The sequence below is a fragment of the Saimiri boliviensis genome, chromosome 13 (assembly GCF_048565385.1).
Source record: "Saimiri boliviensis isolate mSaiBol1 chromosome 13, mSaiBol1.pri, whole genome shotgun sequence".
Classification (NCBI taxonomy): domain Eukaryota; kingdom Metazoa; phylum Chordata; class Mammalia; order Primates; family Cebidae; genus Saimiri; species Saimiri boliviensis.
In genome coordinates, this window is record NC_133461.1 from 51,389,348 (window position 1) to 51,405,208 (window position 15,861).

At 38.0% G+C, this 15,861-nt stretch overlaps 1 protein-coding gene across 1 annotated transcript in view; it reads right to left on the bottom strand.

Annotated features, from left to right (window-relative positions):
- The window catches only part of PSMA8 (proteasome 20S subunit alpha 8), a 58,311-nt gene extending 49,253 nt beyond the window's left edge, over positions 1-9,058 (bottom strand). The window contains exons 1-2 of the mRNA XM_003924767.4: positions 8,907-9,058; positions 1,869-1,995 (exon numbers count right to left, since the gene is read on the bottom strand). Of these exons, the coding sequence (XP_003924816.1) occupies positions 1,869-1,995; positions 8,907-9,008 (229 nt within the window). The 5' untranslated portion in view covers positions 9,009-9,058. The remainder of the gene's footprint in view (positions 1-1,868; positions 1,996-8,906) is intronic.
- Between the last annotated feature and the right edge of the window lie 6,803 nt (positions 9,059-15,861).

The following is a 15,861-nucleotide window of genomic DNA, read 5'->3' on the forward strand; positions in this document are numbered from 1 at the left end:
TGGGCTCAAATGATCTGCCTGCCTCAGCCTTCCAAAGTTTTGGGATTACAGGCATGAGGCGCCATGCCTGGATGCTTCAATGTTTTTATATTTACTAAGACTTGTTTTGTGGAAAGATAATTCATTTTTAAAGACAGTACAATAAAAGCATTTTTGTTTTTCTGAATGAGGTTTTTATTTGTTTTTTTTTTAAGAGATGGCATCTTGCTCTGTTGCTCAGGCTGAACTCAAACTTCTAACTAATTCTCTCGCCTCAATTTCCTGAGTAGGTGTAACTACAGATGTGCACCATCATGCATGGCCTGAATGAGGTTGTTAAACTTCAATATAAAATTCTAGTTAAGAAACCCATTAGAAGACAAGAAAAAAAAAGATAATGTCTTATTTGCTGTACGGAGGCAAATAAGCACATTAAAATAAGTTCAAAATTATTAGCCGTGAGGGCAACAAAAATTAAACTCACAATTAGATATGACTGTACATATATAAGAATATAAAAAATAAAGAAAAGCAACACTATCAGATGCTGATAATGCAGAGAAAATGAATCACTCATATATTCCAAGTTGGAATTTAAAATAGTATAGCCACTGCGGAATACAACTGGCAGTGTTTCATAAAACTAAGCATGGGTTATCATATAATCCAGCAATTGTACTCTTAGGAATTTGTCCTAGAGAAATGAAATCCTACCTTCACTCAAAAATCTGTAAATGAATATTCATAGAGGCTTTATTTATAATGGTCAAAAATAGAAAATAACCCAAATGTCCCTCAATAGGAGAGTTAACAAACCCACTAGTGCCTTTATTCCATGGAATACTACTCAGCAATAAAAATGAATGGATATATGCAACAACTTGCATGAACTGCAAGGAAATTATGCTCAATAAAAAAAGAAAACTTAAAGGGGTATGTATCATATGACTTTATCCATATAACATTCTCAAAATGACACAATTATAGAGATGCAGAATAGATAGTAGCTTCCAGAGATTAGAGATGGTGAGAAGAGATAGCATGAGGTAGCCTTGTGGTGATGGAAGAGTCGTTTATCTTGTCTCTGGAGATGGCTACATGAATCTACACATGTGGTTAGTATAAATAAAACTGCACACATTGGCCAGGCGCGGTGGCTCAAGCCTGTAATCCCAGCAATTTGGGAGGCCGAGGCGGGTGGATCACGAGGTCAAGAGATCGAGACCATCCTGGTCAACATGGTGAAACCCCATCTCTACCAAAAATACAAAAAATTAGCTGGGCATGGTGGCGCATGCCTGTAATCCCAGCTACTGAGGAGGCTGAGGCAGGAGAATTGCCTGAACCCAGGAGGCGGAGGTTGCGCTGAGCTGAGATCACGCCATTGCACTCCAGCCTGGGTAACAAGAGCGAAACTCCGTCTCAAATAAATAAATAAATAAAATAAAATAAAAATAAATAAAACTGCACACATGTACCTGAACACGCAAGCGAATGCATATGAAACTGGTAAAATCTGAATACACTCTCACCAAATGTGAATTTTCTGGTTTTGAAGATGTTACCATTTAGGGAAACTGTTTAAAGAGCAGATTCTATGTTTTTGGTAACTTCTTCTAAATCTATAATTATTTCAAAATAAAAAGTTTTGAAAACAAAACATCTACCTAAATTTCTAAGTAAGGTAATATATATCTTTTCACATTTATACTTTATCAAAACTCATTATCAAAAATCCTGGTTTACAAAGTTAGCATTTGCTTTAAAACATAGGATACATTGTTTATAGAACAACTTCATATGTTTTATAAACATAGCACAACTGCAGCCCCAAGGTTAACTGTAAGTACGACACTATGCGTCACTACTGTATGTAGGTCCATAAATACCTGCAAAAGCCATGCAGACATGGTCATCAAGGGCACAAATTTTCCTCACAGTTCTTTCGTCTTGAAGCTTGGCAACAGATTTTTTTTCTACCCCAAGAACAACTATATTGGCACCTCGAATTCCAACCTGTCAAGTCATTAAAATACATACATATTCAGATGTCAGTTTTAAATATAAAACCAAGTTATTCTAACATATGACTTAGGGGAAATGACTTCTCCTTAAATATTCAATAAAAATGAAAAAAGTAAACTTCTAGAAAACAGCTGCATAGGTATAGGCTTACTGGAGATCCATTCCCCACACTCAAAGCAAAGAAGACAAATAGGTAGAAATTGCACAGAAAATACCACCAATGCTGAAATTACAAGTGTCCTAATCTCATACAAAACACTTGAAAAAGCGCTATCTAAATACAGTAAGTCTTCACTTAACGTCATTGATAGGTTCTTGAAAATGCAACTATAAGCAAATGATGTATAATGAAACCAATTTACCACAGCCTGATCGATATAAACAGGAATTAGATTCATATGCAATATTTCTAGTCACAAAAACATCATGAAACTTCTAAAGACCTAAAATACTTCTAATATTAAACACTGAAATGTGAGCTGTATAAACATTTAAGCAAGACTAATAAAAACAAATATGATAAGGCTGGGTGTGGTGGCTCACACCTGTACTCTCAGCACTTTCGGAGGTTGAGGCAGGCAGATCATTTGAGGTCTGGAGTTTGAGACCAGCCTGGCCAACATGGTGAAACTCTGTCTCTACTAAAAATACAAAAATTAGCTGGGCATTGTGGCAGGCGCCTGTACTCTCAGCAACTCAGGAGGCTAAGGCAGGAGAATCACTTGAACCCAGGAGGCAGAGCTTGCAGTGAGCTGAGATTGTGCTACTGCACTCCAGCCTGGGGATAGAGGGAGACTCAAGGTAAAAAAAAAAAAAAAAGAAAAGAAAAGAAAAAAAAAGTATGATAATTATTTAGCAAATTTTTGGTGAATCCATGAGTGATGGCAGCCATAGTGGTGATGGGTTAAATCCACATGCTATAAGGAGAGTAAAGTGAGTATATGACTTTACCATGGACCCCATGATCCAAGCTCCAGGCCTGCTCCTGTGGACCCAGATTCCAGGCGCACTCAAGTGAACCCTGGTGCAAGGCTGGCATCTGTGATGCCAGGCCAGCCTGCCTGAGGACTCTAGCGGCAGGCCCACCCCAAATCTCTGGACTGGCCAACTGGTGAAGAACTTTTCCTGCTGGAGCTAACCTGAAGAGGTGCTTTCTTTTTTAAATATGCAGACATCCATGCCAGGCCACAAGAATCATGAACAATCAGAGAAACACAATACCACCAAAGGAACAAAAGAAAGCATGGAGATCTACGAATTTCTTGATAAAGAATAAAAAAATAAGAATCTTTTAAAAGCTCAGTAAGCTATAAGAAAACACAGATAAACAAGCGAAATCAGAAAAACACTATGCAAACAAAGTGAGAAGTTCCACAAACAGACGGAAACCTATGTTAGTCTCTTTTATCTTAACATTTTAAAAGACCAATTCTACTTTAATCCCACCTTTTTTCTTTCAAGCTCTTCAAGCCAAACATTTATCATCATCCCTCAGCCCACAACAACCTGGTTTCTCTCCCTCTTCTCTCACAGTTTAGTCAAGGTAATTACACAGGTCATTAAGTTCCCTCAAGGTTCAGTTGTAGGCTATCTTCTGCATAGTCTATAGTCTATATTTAGTCTTATTTAACACAGAAGGGTACTCAAGAGTACTCATTTACTTGACTTCCAATATAGGTTTTAAACAGGGGAGAGAAAGAATGCACTTCAACATTATTATTTCCAGCCACGATCAATCTCTTAAATTTCAAACATGTATTTTTCAGCTGCCTCACAGTCTCTGTTCAGGAATCCGGACACAATTTAGCTAAGTCCTCTGGCTCAGGGTCTCTCATAAGGCTGCAACCAAGTTGTCCACCAGGGCTGCATGCATCTCTAGGATTAACCAGGGAAGGATCCATTTCCAAGCTCACTCATATAGTTGTTGGCAAGACTCAGTTCCTCCTTGGTTGTTGGTCTAAGGACCTCAGTTCCCTACTAGGTTTTGAACAGTTTACCTCAGTTTCCTGCTTCATTGGGCCCCTAGAGGGCAACTAAACATAGCAGCTGGGTTCCACCAGAGTAAGGGAAACAGAAAGTGAGGATAAATAAAATGAAGTCACTGTTTCTTTGCAACCTAATCCCCGATGTGACATTCGTCACTTTCATCTATTCCATATCTTAAAAGCAAGTCACTAAGTTCAGCCCACATCCAAGGGAGGAAGGTTATACGAGAGCATGAGCACTAGAAGTGCGCACTGGAGGCCATTTCAAAGTTTGTCTACTACAGTTTCCATAAGCTTCTCAACCTCAGTAAGTCCAAAACAGTAATCTTCCCCCAAAACTTAGTGCTTTACATTCTGTAAGTAAATGGCAGTACCATTTACTTAGTGAGCACATCCAGAAACGGGGACACCAACTTGTATTCCTCCTTCTCCAATACCTCTGTTAACACCATCCATCCAATCATTAAATTGTAGCACATACACTACTTAATGTTTCTCTGGAATCTGCCTTATTTCCACTTTTCCCCCAAGTCTAGTAAAAGCTAGTTATCATCGATCATCTAGATTAATTTCCACAGAATCCTAACTGGTCTGCCTGTTTCTAGTCATGATTTTATCCAATTCACTGACCATAGGTAGCCTGAGAAATCTGTGGAAAATAAAACGAAGACAAAAAAAAAAAAAAAAAAAAGAAGAAGAAGAAGAAAATAAAGTCTGAATGTTGCATTCCTTTACTTAAAGCTTACATAGGGACCATCTGTCACTAAGCAAATCAACACAGCACAGAGTTAGATATAAGATAAAAGGAACTAGGGACGTTAATATGTACTCTTTGCGTATTGACTTTTTGTTTTCCTAATGCGGAAAGGCTTTCTCCATACGGTAAAAACATGACCACCAGGAACCTTGGACTCACATTCCAACAGTTCTCCTAGGGAAGAAAAGTTACCACTGTCTCTAGCAGGAAGAGTTGTAAGGGTAAACTTATCGTTGGCTAGATTTGAGTGATAAGCTCATCACCACGGCCAAGGTCATGTGAGTAACTCTGGTTGGACAAATGCAGTCTGTTAATAGGACAGAAGAGCAATAATGTGGAGAACGACAGTAGCCACATCAAAACACTTCAAGGCCTCTTACTCAGGACCAAGTGTATCTTCACTTACATGGTTTAAAGGCATTCCATGATCTGGCATCAGTTTCTAGCTTTATCTATTTTTATTTTTCCATTGCTTCAACAATTCTGAATGCCTTTCAGTGCACAGATCACAGCTTTTTCTGCTTGCCTTCCCAGAGGCTATTTCCTTTGTCAAAAATACTCTTCACTCTTTCCCCTTCCACCTCTTCCCTTGACAACCTCTCACCTTTCAGATACCCACTTAAATATTATTTCTTCACGGGGACCTCCTCAACATCTGGGTTTCTTATAATGCCTCATACCCTAATACTCATTCAGGTTTTGTTAGGATTATTTATGTAATTATTTAACTTTCCTGATAGAAAGTAAGTTCTCTGAGGACAGGGACTGAATCTATCTTGTATGCGACGCTATCGATCTTATATGTGACCCAGCATCACATTTACCATATGTAAGTATTCAACAAAAATGTCTTGAAACAATAAATGTGTGAGAAGCACCATAGACAAAATTGAAGAAAAAAGAGGAAACAAAAAATAGTAAATAATAATAGCTACAAAATATTAAGTACTTTCTGTGAACCAGATTCTGTGTAAGACGCTTAACATGCATTATTATCTTATTCGGCACTCATATCAAACCTATGAAGTAAGCGTAATTTTGTTTTGTTTTGTTTTGTTTTGTTTTTGAGACAGATTCTCACTCTGTCACTCAGGCTGGAGTACAGTTGCATGATCTCGGCTCACTGCAACCTCCGCCTCCTGGGTTCAAGCAATTCTCTCACCTCAGTCTCCTGAGCAGCTGGGATTACAGGCACACACCACCATGCCCAGGGAATTTTTTGTATTTTTAGTAGAGAAACGGTTTCACCATGTTGGCCAGGCTGGTCTCGAACTCCTGACCTCCAGTGATCTGCTCGCCTCGGCCTCCTGAAGTGCTAGAATTACAGGCATGAATCACCATGCCCAGCTGCAAGGACTATTTTGATGCCCATTTACTGTTACAGAAACTGAAGGTTAGTGAAGTTAATTGCCTTAAATGATACATATTTGATTTCTACATTCATGATAGTGGCAGCTAATTAATATACAAACATTTATTGAACAAATTTCAAGCTACAATGCAAGGAGCAGGGGCTTTGGAACTGGAGAAATTAATTATAACTAGGGGTTCCATCACTCTCCACCAGGATATTTTCAGCAAGCTATAAATGCTTGTGAGTCACAGTTTCACATATAATAAAAGGGGATTAAACAATGTCACTTATGTTAGATAATGTACACAAAATGCCTGGTGAAAGTATTACTTAAATGGTAGTTACTGCTTTCCTAGTCCCTCTACCGTATATTGTGTGGTAGAAATAAGAAAAGGAATTATGCCATCTAGTTCTTCAGAGATCGTACTATCCAGTTAGTGTGATATTATTAAATACAACTGAAATTAAAGAAAATATCAGGCCAAATAGTAAATACTGTACAATATTATGTGGTACAGATTATACATTCAGAAAAGACAAAGATACAAGATGACTTGAGTGGATCAGAGAAAACTTCATACAGAGGACAAATGTGCAGAGATTCTTAAAGGACAAATAAGATGTAGAGCAGCAGAAAGAAAGGTGTTTTCCCCTTTCCTCTCTCCCCACTCTGTAGGCAGAAACATATATTAGTGAAATTAAGACGCTGCCTCCTAAATTAAGAGGGTGGATAGGATTATGGAAGACTTTGATGGCTAGATTGTGGAGCTGAGATTTGATAAAGTAGGAAATACAGAGCTAATAACAGTTTGGGGTCACAGAAAGGACAAAATGAGGAATGATAATAAATCTTATCGTTTTCATGGGAATATTGTGAAGGATTCATTTCTTTTCCCTAAGAAGAAAGGTATTACTTCTCCAAAATGTTATTCAAACAAATTTGCATTTACAGAAAATGGAACTAAAGCAGAAGGAAAACAAGCCTCTTGTCTCCTTTCATGCTGTAAGATAATTATCAACAAGGAAGTAGAACATAAAGCCTCTAATTTGTGGCCCATATAACTTTTATATTACTAAATAATATCACTTCTACATACTGGTCAAATCTGGTCAACCTTGGCTTATTTATAACTCATAATATCAATTTTCATTTCTAGATAGAATATTTTGTGACATATTTTAATAATCAAGTGCCATTAAAAAACTTTACCCTACGTAAAAGGTCATAGCACCCTCAAGGAAACACAGTGAATAACTCCATGCAAACATGCAAATTATAATTTCAGAATTCTGAGACAAAAGTGTCTCATTCTTCCAATGTATCTTTAAAAATGCCCACTATAGGTACTTTTATATCCTTACCCTTTTACCGCTCATTACAAAGGAACTATCAATCAGTTCTACAGCACTCTTAAAACATGTTAAATGAGCCAATGCAGTTTCTTATTACACCCCCGTCTTCTCCTATTACTCCCTTTATTTTAGGCTCTAAAACCTGGGCATTATTTTCTAACCATATGCTACATGCCATGCTGGGGATTATATAACTTTTTGTTTTTATCAAAACGGTACCCTTTTGGTTTAAGCTACATCAGGCTTTCCTTAAATTTATAATTCTAAAAAAAATTACTTGTAAAACAGAATTGAAACTACTGGGCCCAATTAAATAGAAAAATACTTTTAAAATCATTCTTCTTCTAGCGTTTTTTTTTTCCACTTACATCTGTTAGATTTATAATGAAAGTGAATTATTTCCTTCTTTAACAAAGTTGGTATGGAAGTTAGAAAATAAAGACACTGCTAGACTTGGAAATATACTATGTATTCTCATAGCTACTGTCTCAATTTCCAAAATAAACAACAAACATGCTCATGAAATTTGAAAGAATGAAAAAAAATCTGATCCTTTGAATTCACAGTCTAGGACTTAGAAGATTTGGGGTAATAGATCTCAGGTCACTAGGGTACTTTTGTCCTCTTTAGTTTTTATAAATCACTAAAATTACTGAATGTAGTTAAAACTTCGCAGCAGTATTACTCCTACCCTGAGTATTTGTAACTTTTTCGGTAATGTGGATACATAAATCTAAAGTAGGGTATAATCTCTCAAGGAACTTCTAGCATTTTTTTTTTTAAGTAGCCAAAAAAAGTGAAAGTTCTTGGGCTTTCGGGCCTTTAAAGGACTGCGAAATATTGGGACAATTTTGGGATTTTTTAACGCGTGTGTTTTGAACTGTTTTTTTTTTAAATTATTTCTTCATCAACAAGATCTTAATTTTATATTGATTTAGTCCGCATTTGGGGAGCAGGTGTGGCCAATTTTTATTTATTATCATAATTGTTATTAAAAAAATAGCTCCCAACATGAAGCAACTGTTAGTTTTTCAGGGGTCTCTGAACTACCAAGGAACTGGACAACGAGCATTCAGGTAAGCTGTTACAGATTCGAAGCTTTTTCTTTCCTTATTGCCAATCACAGCATTAACGTCCCTACACATACACACCCTAGCTTTGTGCCTGTAGCTACCGTTAAACAGGGGCACTTACACAGCAGAATTCAGGGAAATCTACCAACTTCTACTCTGCCACTTCAGGCCCAAATCTCAGAAGTCTATCTCCCTCAATAAAAAGGACAAAGTTATTTTCACAAGCGTGGGAATCTCTTCTCTTCAGCTCCTGCGCTGGAGCGGTGGGCCGGGCAGTGGGGTAATGATGGCCCAACAACTAACGGGGCGGGGGCGGGGGTGGGGGTGGGGTGGGGGTGGGGGTGGGGGTGGGGGGGATGGTCCGGGAGTTGCTCCCTCACCGCGGTGGATCCTTTCTTCACCGCTTCCTGGGCATATTCCACTTGAAAAAGGTGTCCGTCTGGGGAGAAGACAGTGATCGCCCTGTCATATCGAGAGGCCATCGCACAGGACTACAGGGCTTTCCACCGAGCTTCCCACTGCTGCAACACCGTGTGCTACCGTCCGGAAGTGCTACCACACGAGCTTCCGGCTGCCTCCCAGAAGTCCCCGCCCCCCACGCTGCGGCTGCTTCCCAGAAGTCAGTGCGCTGGCGCCTTTGGCTGCCTCCGGACGTTCTCGTGCTTGCCAGCCCGTGTCACTCCAGCAGTGCCTGCAAGTTGACTGCATTCTTCCCCTACCCTTTCTGTCTTACGCATATATCCGTTTCCCCACTAAGGTGTGGTCCCAGAGGTGGTGTCACGGCACTCGGGTTATAAAAATAATATCAGAGATTAGGGTTTAAAGATGAAGTCTTCAAAGATCAGCTATTTTTGTTATCACATACATGTTGGAGAAACTGGGTTTCAGTTCCTTCCCTTTGGTTTCAAATTCTAAATTTCCTACTCTTTCTTTCTTTCAGTTAACTGTTGTTATTTGAACCCAAGGAAAAAAACCCACACTTTTCAAAGTATTATTGCTTCTTATATTTTCTGCCTTGTGAGCAAAATAAAGCAGATGAGCGAATGGTCCAGTAAATAAAGCAAATAGTCCGTCAAACTAATGCTAATGACAAGAATTAAGATAATATTCTTTTAATTGAAGAAATTATGTAAAAGCCCAAAGTATGCGACTTAAGACATGTCTGGAAATTTAGCTATAGCAGAAACTCTACAACTTGCTACATTACTGTGAAAGAACTCTGTCACTTTCTCCTTATCAATAAAATGGGAATATTAAAAAATCTGCAGCACAGTCTTCTGAGCTTAAAATGTGTTTGTGGGCATAATTACATAAACTGGTGCCTGGTGGATAGTAATAGCCAGGTAAATTTAGCTATTATTGCTTTCCATGTGTTGTTTAATATATGCAGTTTTCCCCGGGGGGGGGATCTTAAAGTTGGTGAAATCAACCTTAACCAAAAAAACAAAAAAAGAATAATTTCCTCAAAGGAGGAAAACTTCCCTGAATTCCAAATTCTTAAATCAGAACTTCAGTTGACTTAAAAATATTTTTTTAAATTATTAATACTTTATTTTTTTACATAGAGATGTGATCTCCCTATGTTGCCCAGGCTGGTCTCAAACTCCTGGTCTCAAGCAATCCTCCTGCCTTGGCCTCCCAAAGTCCTGGGATTACAGGTGTGAGCCACCACACCTGGCCTTTAGTTGGCTCTTGAAGCAATTTGTACTTATTGCCCCTCCATTGCTTTTCTTCAGTATTACAGTCTTGACAAGTTTGGTTCTATTGCAAAAAACCAGTAAGTCCTAATAAAAACATTCACTCTAACTGGTTACTTTACAATATTATGATAAACCAACATTTGTTTGAAGCTGTTTTTGGGAAATGTTTTGGTGTATTTGTTAAATTATGTTTCCTTTTTATTTTGAAATAGTTATAGATGGACAGGAAGTTTCAAATGTAGTAAGAAGAGGGCTCCTATACCCTTCACCCTGTTTACTCCAAAGGTAATATTTTACATACAAATAATATCGTAACTGAACCAGGAAACTGACATTGGTGTAATACAGAGTTTATTCGGATTTTGCCAGTCTTATATACACACCTGTGTGTGTGTAGGGGGGAGGCCTATGCAATTTATCTTCGTATAATGACTATCATAATCAAGATACAAAGCTGTTTCACAACCACAAAGATCTGTGGTATTGACTTACAAGACAGACCCATCTCTCTCTCCCTCCATCATCCCTAGCAATCACTAATCTGTTGTCCATCTCCATAATTTTGCCATTTAAAAAATTTTACATAAATAGAAGCATACCATATGTAAGTTTTTAGTGACCTTTTATCTTCTAAATAATTATAGACTCACAGGAAGTTGACAGAACGTACAGAATGGCCCCTTATAACCTACACTTAGTTTCTTCAGTTTGTTACATCTGATATAGTAAAATATCAAAACCAGGAAACTGATTTTGGTATACAGCATGCTTATACCATTAAAAGGCATTTTGTAAACGTGACACTGTATGATAGTATACATTTCAAAAATATGATAGCGTTAAAATGTTGACAAAGTTTAATTAACACATTCAGGTTTAAAATCCACACTAAAAATTAATAGCTGTGTACCTTTGGGTAGGTATATTTCACTTTATTAAAACTTAGTTTTCTGTCCTGTTAAATAGTGCTAACACTTATCTTCACAAGATTGTAGTGAAGAACAAATGAAATAATTCATTAATGTACCCATGGCTGTGCCTGACACAGAGTAACCACTTAAAAAATATTAACTATTTTTATTTATCATTGAGTTAACTAAAAAGTCAAGATTAAAAAAATAATAAAAATAAATAAAAATAAAAAAATAAAATAAAATTTAAAAAAGTAAAGATTCTATAAGAGAGAAATTAGGATAGTTAGGTCTTCTTGTTGAATTGAACCATTTATCATTATATAACATCCTCCTTTATCTTGTTTAATCTTTAAAGTCTGTTTTGTCAGAAACTAGGATTGCAACCTCTGCTTTTTTCTTTTTCTTTTCTTTTTTTTTTTTCCTGTCATCATGATGCTAGCTGGTTATTTTGCAGACTTGTTCATGTGGTTGCTTCATGGTGTCACTGGTCTGTGTAGTTCAGTATGTTTTAATAGTGGCTGGTAACAGTTTTTCCTTTCCCTATTTAGTCCTTCAGGGTCTCTTGTAAGGCAGATCTGGTGGTAATGAATTCCTCAGCATTTGCTTGTCTGAAAAGAATCTTATTTCTCCTTTGCTTCTGAAGCTTAGTTCAGTTGGATATGAAATTCTGGGCTGGAATTTCTTTCTTTCTTTTTTTGCGGTGGGTGGGGGACAGGGTCTCACTCTGTTGCTCAGGCTGGGAGTGCAGTGGCGTTGTCTTGGCTCACTGCAACCTCTGCCTCCCAGGTTCAAGTGATTCTCCCACTTCAGCCTCTCAGTAGCTGGGACTACAGGTATGTGCCACCATGCCTAGCTAATTTTTTTATTTTTTGGCAGAAACAGGTTTTCGTCATGTTGGCCAGGCTGGTGTGATCTGGCTTCAAGTGATCTGCCCCCCTCAGCTTCCCAAAGTGCTGGGATTACAGATATGAGCCACCTCGCCTGGCCTGGAATTTCTTTTCTTTAAGAATGGTGGACTGGGTGCGGTGGCTCACGCCTCTAATCCCAGCACTTTAGGAGGCTGAGGCAGGTGGATCACCTGAGGTCAGGAGTTCAAGACAACCCTCATCAACATGGTGAAACCCTGTCTTTATTAAAAAGACAAAAATATTAGCCAGGCATGGTGGTGGGTGCCTGTAATCCTAGCTACTGGGAGGCCAAGGAGGAGAAGCACTTGAACCCAGGAACTCATAGGTTGCAGTGAGCTGAGACCACACCATTGCACTCCAACCTAGGCAACAAGAATAAAATTTGGTCTCAAAAAAAAAAAAAAGTTGAATATTGGCCCCCAATCTCTTCTGGCTTGTAGGATTTGTGCTAAGAGAGGTCCACTGTTAGTCTGCTGGGCTTCATTTTTTAGATGACCCAGCCTTTCTCTCTGGCTGCCCTTAACATTTTTTCTTTCATTTTGACCTTGGAGAATCTGATGATTGTGTGTCTTGGGGATGATCTTCTCATGGAATATCTTACTGGGGTTATCTAGATTTACTGAATTTGAATTTTGGCCTGTCTAGTTAGGTTGGGGAAATTCTCCTGGATGATATCATAAAATAGGTTTTCCATATTTCCCTACTCTTTCAGGTACCCCAGTCAGTTGTAGATTTGGTCTCTTTACAAGATCCCATATTTCTTGGAGGTTTTGTTCATTGCTTTTTGTTATTTTTTTCTCTATTCTTGTCTGCCTGTCTTATTCCAGAAAGACAGTCTTCATGCTCTGAGATTCTTTTCTTCACTTGGTCTGTTCTGCTACTAACACTTGTGATTGCATTGTGTTTTTCAGCTTGTGGTGTATTTTTCAGCTCTATCAGGTTAATTACGTTCCTCTCTATTCTGGCTCTTTTGGCTGTCAGCTCTTGCATTATTTTATCATGATTCTTGGCTTCCTTGCCTTGGGTTCCAATGAACTCCTTCATTTTTATCCACGTTCTGAAGTCTATTTCTGTCATTTCAGCCATCTCTGTGTCAGCCCAGTTCAGAACCCTTGCTGAAGAGGTGTTGTGGTCATTTGGATGAGAGGGGGCACTCTGGTTTTTGAGTTTTAAGTGTTTTTGCACTGATTTTTTCCCATCTTTGTGGGCTTATTGACCTCCGATCCTTGAGCTTGTTGACTTTTGGATGCGGTTTGTTTTTTTGTTAGGGTTGTTGTTGTTCTTGTTTTTGTTGTTTGTTTCTTTTTCTTTTAAAAGTCCAACCCCTCTTCTGTAGGGCTGCTACAATTTACTGGGGGTCCACTCTAGACCCTAGTCACCTTGGTTTTTCCAGTACCTGGAGGTATCACCAGTGAAGGCTATGAAACCATTGAGGTAGCAGCCTACCCCTTTCTCTGGAAGCTCCATTGTAGACTGGGATACTGACCTGTTGCCCACCCAAATGTACCTACAGGAGGTGGCTGGAGACCCCGGGTGGGAAGTCTCACCCAGTCAGGAGGAATGGGATCAAGGATTTGCTTAAAAAAGCAGTCTGGCTGCATTTTGGTAGCACAGCTGTGCTGTGTTGGGGGATCCCTTCAGCCCCTGATCAGTTTGGGCTCTCTAAGCCTGCAGGCTGGATCCACTGTGGCACCTAAGCAGCAAAGATAGTGACCCTCCTCACCCTCCAGGCCCTCCATCCCAGTGAGAAATTAGAACTCTGTTGGCCATAGAACACTGATGGGGGTGGCTGGAGGGCTCAGCTGGGAGGACCCCCCCCAGTGTGGAGGAATGCATCAGGGTCTTACCTAAAGAACGAGTCTGGCCACGCATTGACAAAACAGCCGCATCGACAAAACAGCCATGCTGTGCTGGGGAACCATCTATGCCTCAGTTGGCTTGGACTCTGCAATCCTGTAGGCTGAAATAGCCGGGTCACTCCAGCTGGGTGATAGAGCAAGACTTTGTCTCAAAATATATAAATCAATAAATCAATAAGGTATCTTTTAATTTCTAGTATGGTAATATTGATAGAGGCTGTGTGAAAAAAAAAAAGCTACTTGAGGTCTTCAATAATTTTAAAGAGGGCAAAGTGTTCCTGAGGTGAAAAGTTTTAAAGTACTAGGATAAAGCATTGCTAGTGTCCCTGGATAAATAGCTGCCTTCCAGAAGCAAAAGTAAATCCTCTGTACAGGAAAATAATATAATGCAGAGTCTCTAATAATTGTTATAGTTTTTCATATGCAATATGTTCTGCTCCATCAAAAATAACCACGCACACAAAAGACGTGTTGTCACCAAACAACAAGAGAAACAATAGACGATAGAAAGACATGAATATAAAGTTCAGATAATGAATATATCAGATATATATTTCTAAAACAGAATTATATTCAAGGGATTAAAGACAAGATAGATATTTTCAGCAGGGACTAAAATTATCAATCAACAGTGCATTGGAAATTATAGAAATGAAAATTATATTAATGGAAATTGAGAGCTCAATGAATGGATTTTAAAATGGGTCAACCTAGTTGAAGAGAGAAGTGAAGAACTAGATGAGAGTTAAATCTATATCAAGGCAGCCAGAGATAAAATGATAAAGAACACTGAAAAAAAAATGACACATATTGGTTATGTTGAAAAATCTAATGTGTGTGTAGTTGGGGTACCAGAAGAATAGAGATTTTAAAATAGAGTAGAAACAATGTGAAAAGATAATTGGTTTAGAATTTTTCAAACCTGACAAAAGAATCAAGCAACAGATTCAGAAGAAACTGTTACCACCAAGCAGAATAAAATTCACACTTAGAAAAACCACAATAAATCTGCTGCAAACCAAAGACAATGAGAAAATCTTAAAGCTATCCAAAGGAAAACAATAGACATATTACTGAAAAAGGAGCCACAGTAGGACTGTCAGGCTGTTACAATGGAATTCTATTCAGCTTGCTAAAATGAAGTAAATGCAGACATGATATTCTGTATTTAATGTAAAGTGTTCCAAATTACAAAGCAAAATTAAGGTATTTTTCAAAAACAGAAACCAGTCACCAACAGACACTCAATAAAGGAAATACAAAAGAATGTTCTTTAGACAGAAAAAAAATTATCGAAGATGGAAGTTTGGAGATGCAAGAAGAAATGAAGAGCATTAAAGATAAATATATATGCAAATTGAAAAAACGTTAAATAAACTCTTATGTGTCTATCAGAGTATTAAAATTTGTGACAATAATATGTAATTTTGGTAAGGGGGCAAATGGAGTTAAAGTATTCTAACTTCCTTTTACTATTTCAGTAAGTAGTAAAATTTCTAATTTATATTGAATTCAAGTGGTCTAGAAGGCATGCTGTAATCTCTGGGAAAACCACTAAGATAATTATATAAGAATGTATAATCACAAATAATAAAATAATATAAAATAATCAAAAGAACACATAAGAAGAAAGATAAAGGAACAATAAGAGGCTTGGATAATAGCAAACAGTATTAGAGTGGATTTAAAGATTGCTATTTTAATTTTTATATTCTCTCTAATGGAATAAGTTTTTTTAAACTTTTATTTTAAGTTCAGGGACGTATGTGCAGGTTTGTTAAAAAGGTAAACTCAAGTCATGGGGGTTTGTTGTAAGGTTATTTAGTCATCCAGGTATCAAGCCTAGACTCATTCATTATTTTTCCCAATCTTCTCCCTATTCCTACTTGCTACCCTCTGGTAGGCACCATTGTCATTCCTCTCTATGTGTGTATGTGTTCTCATGATTTAGCTT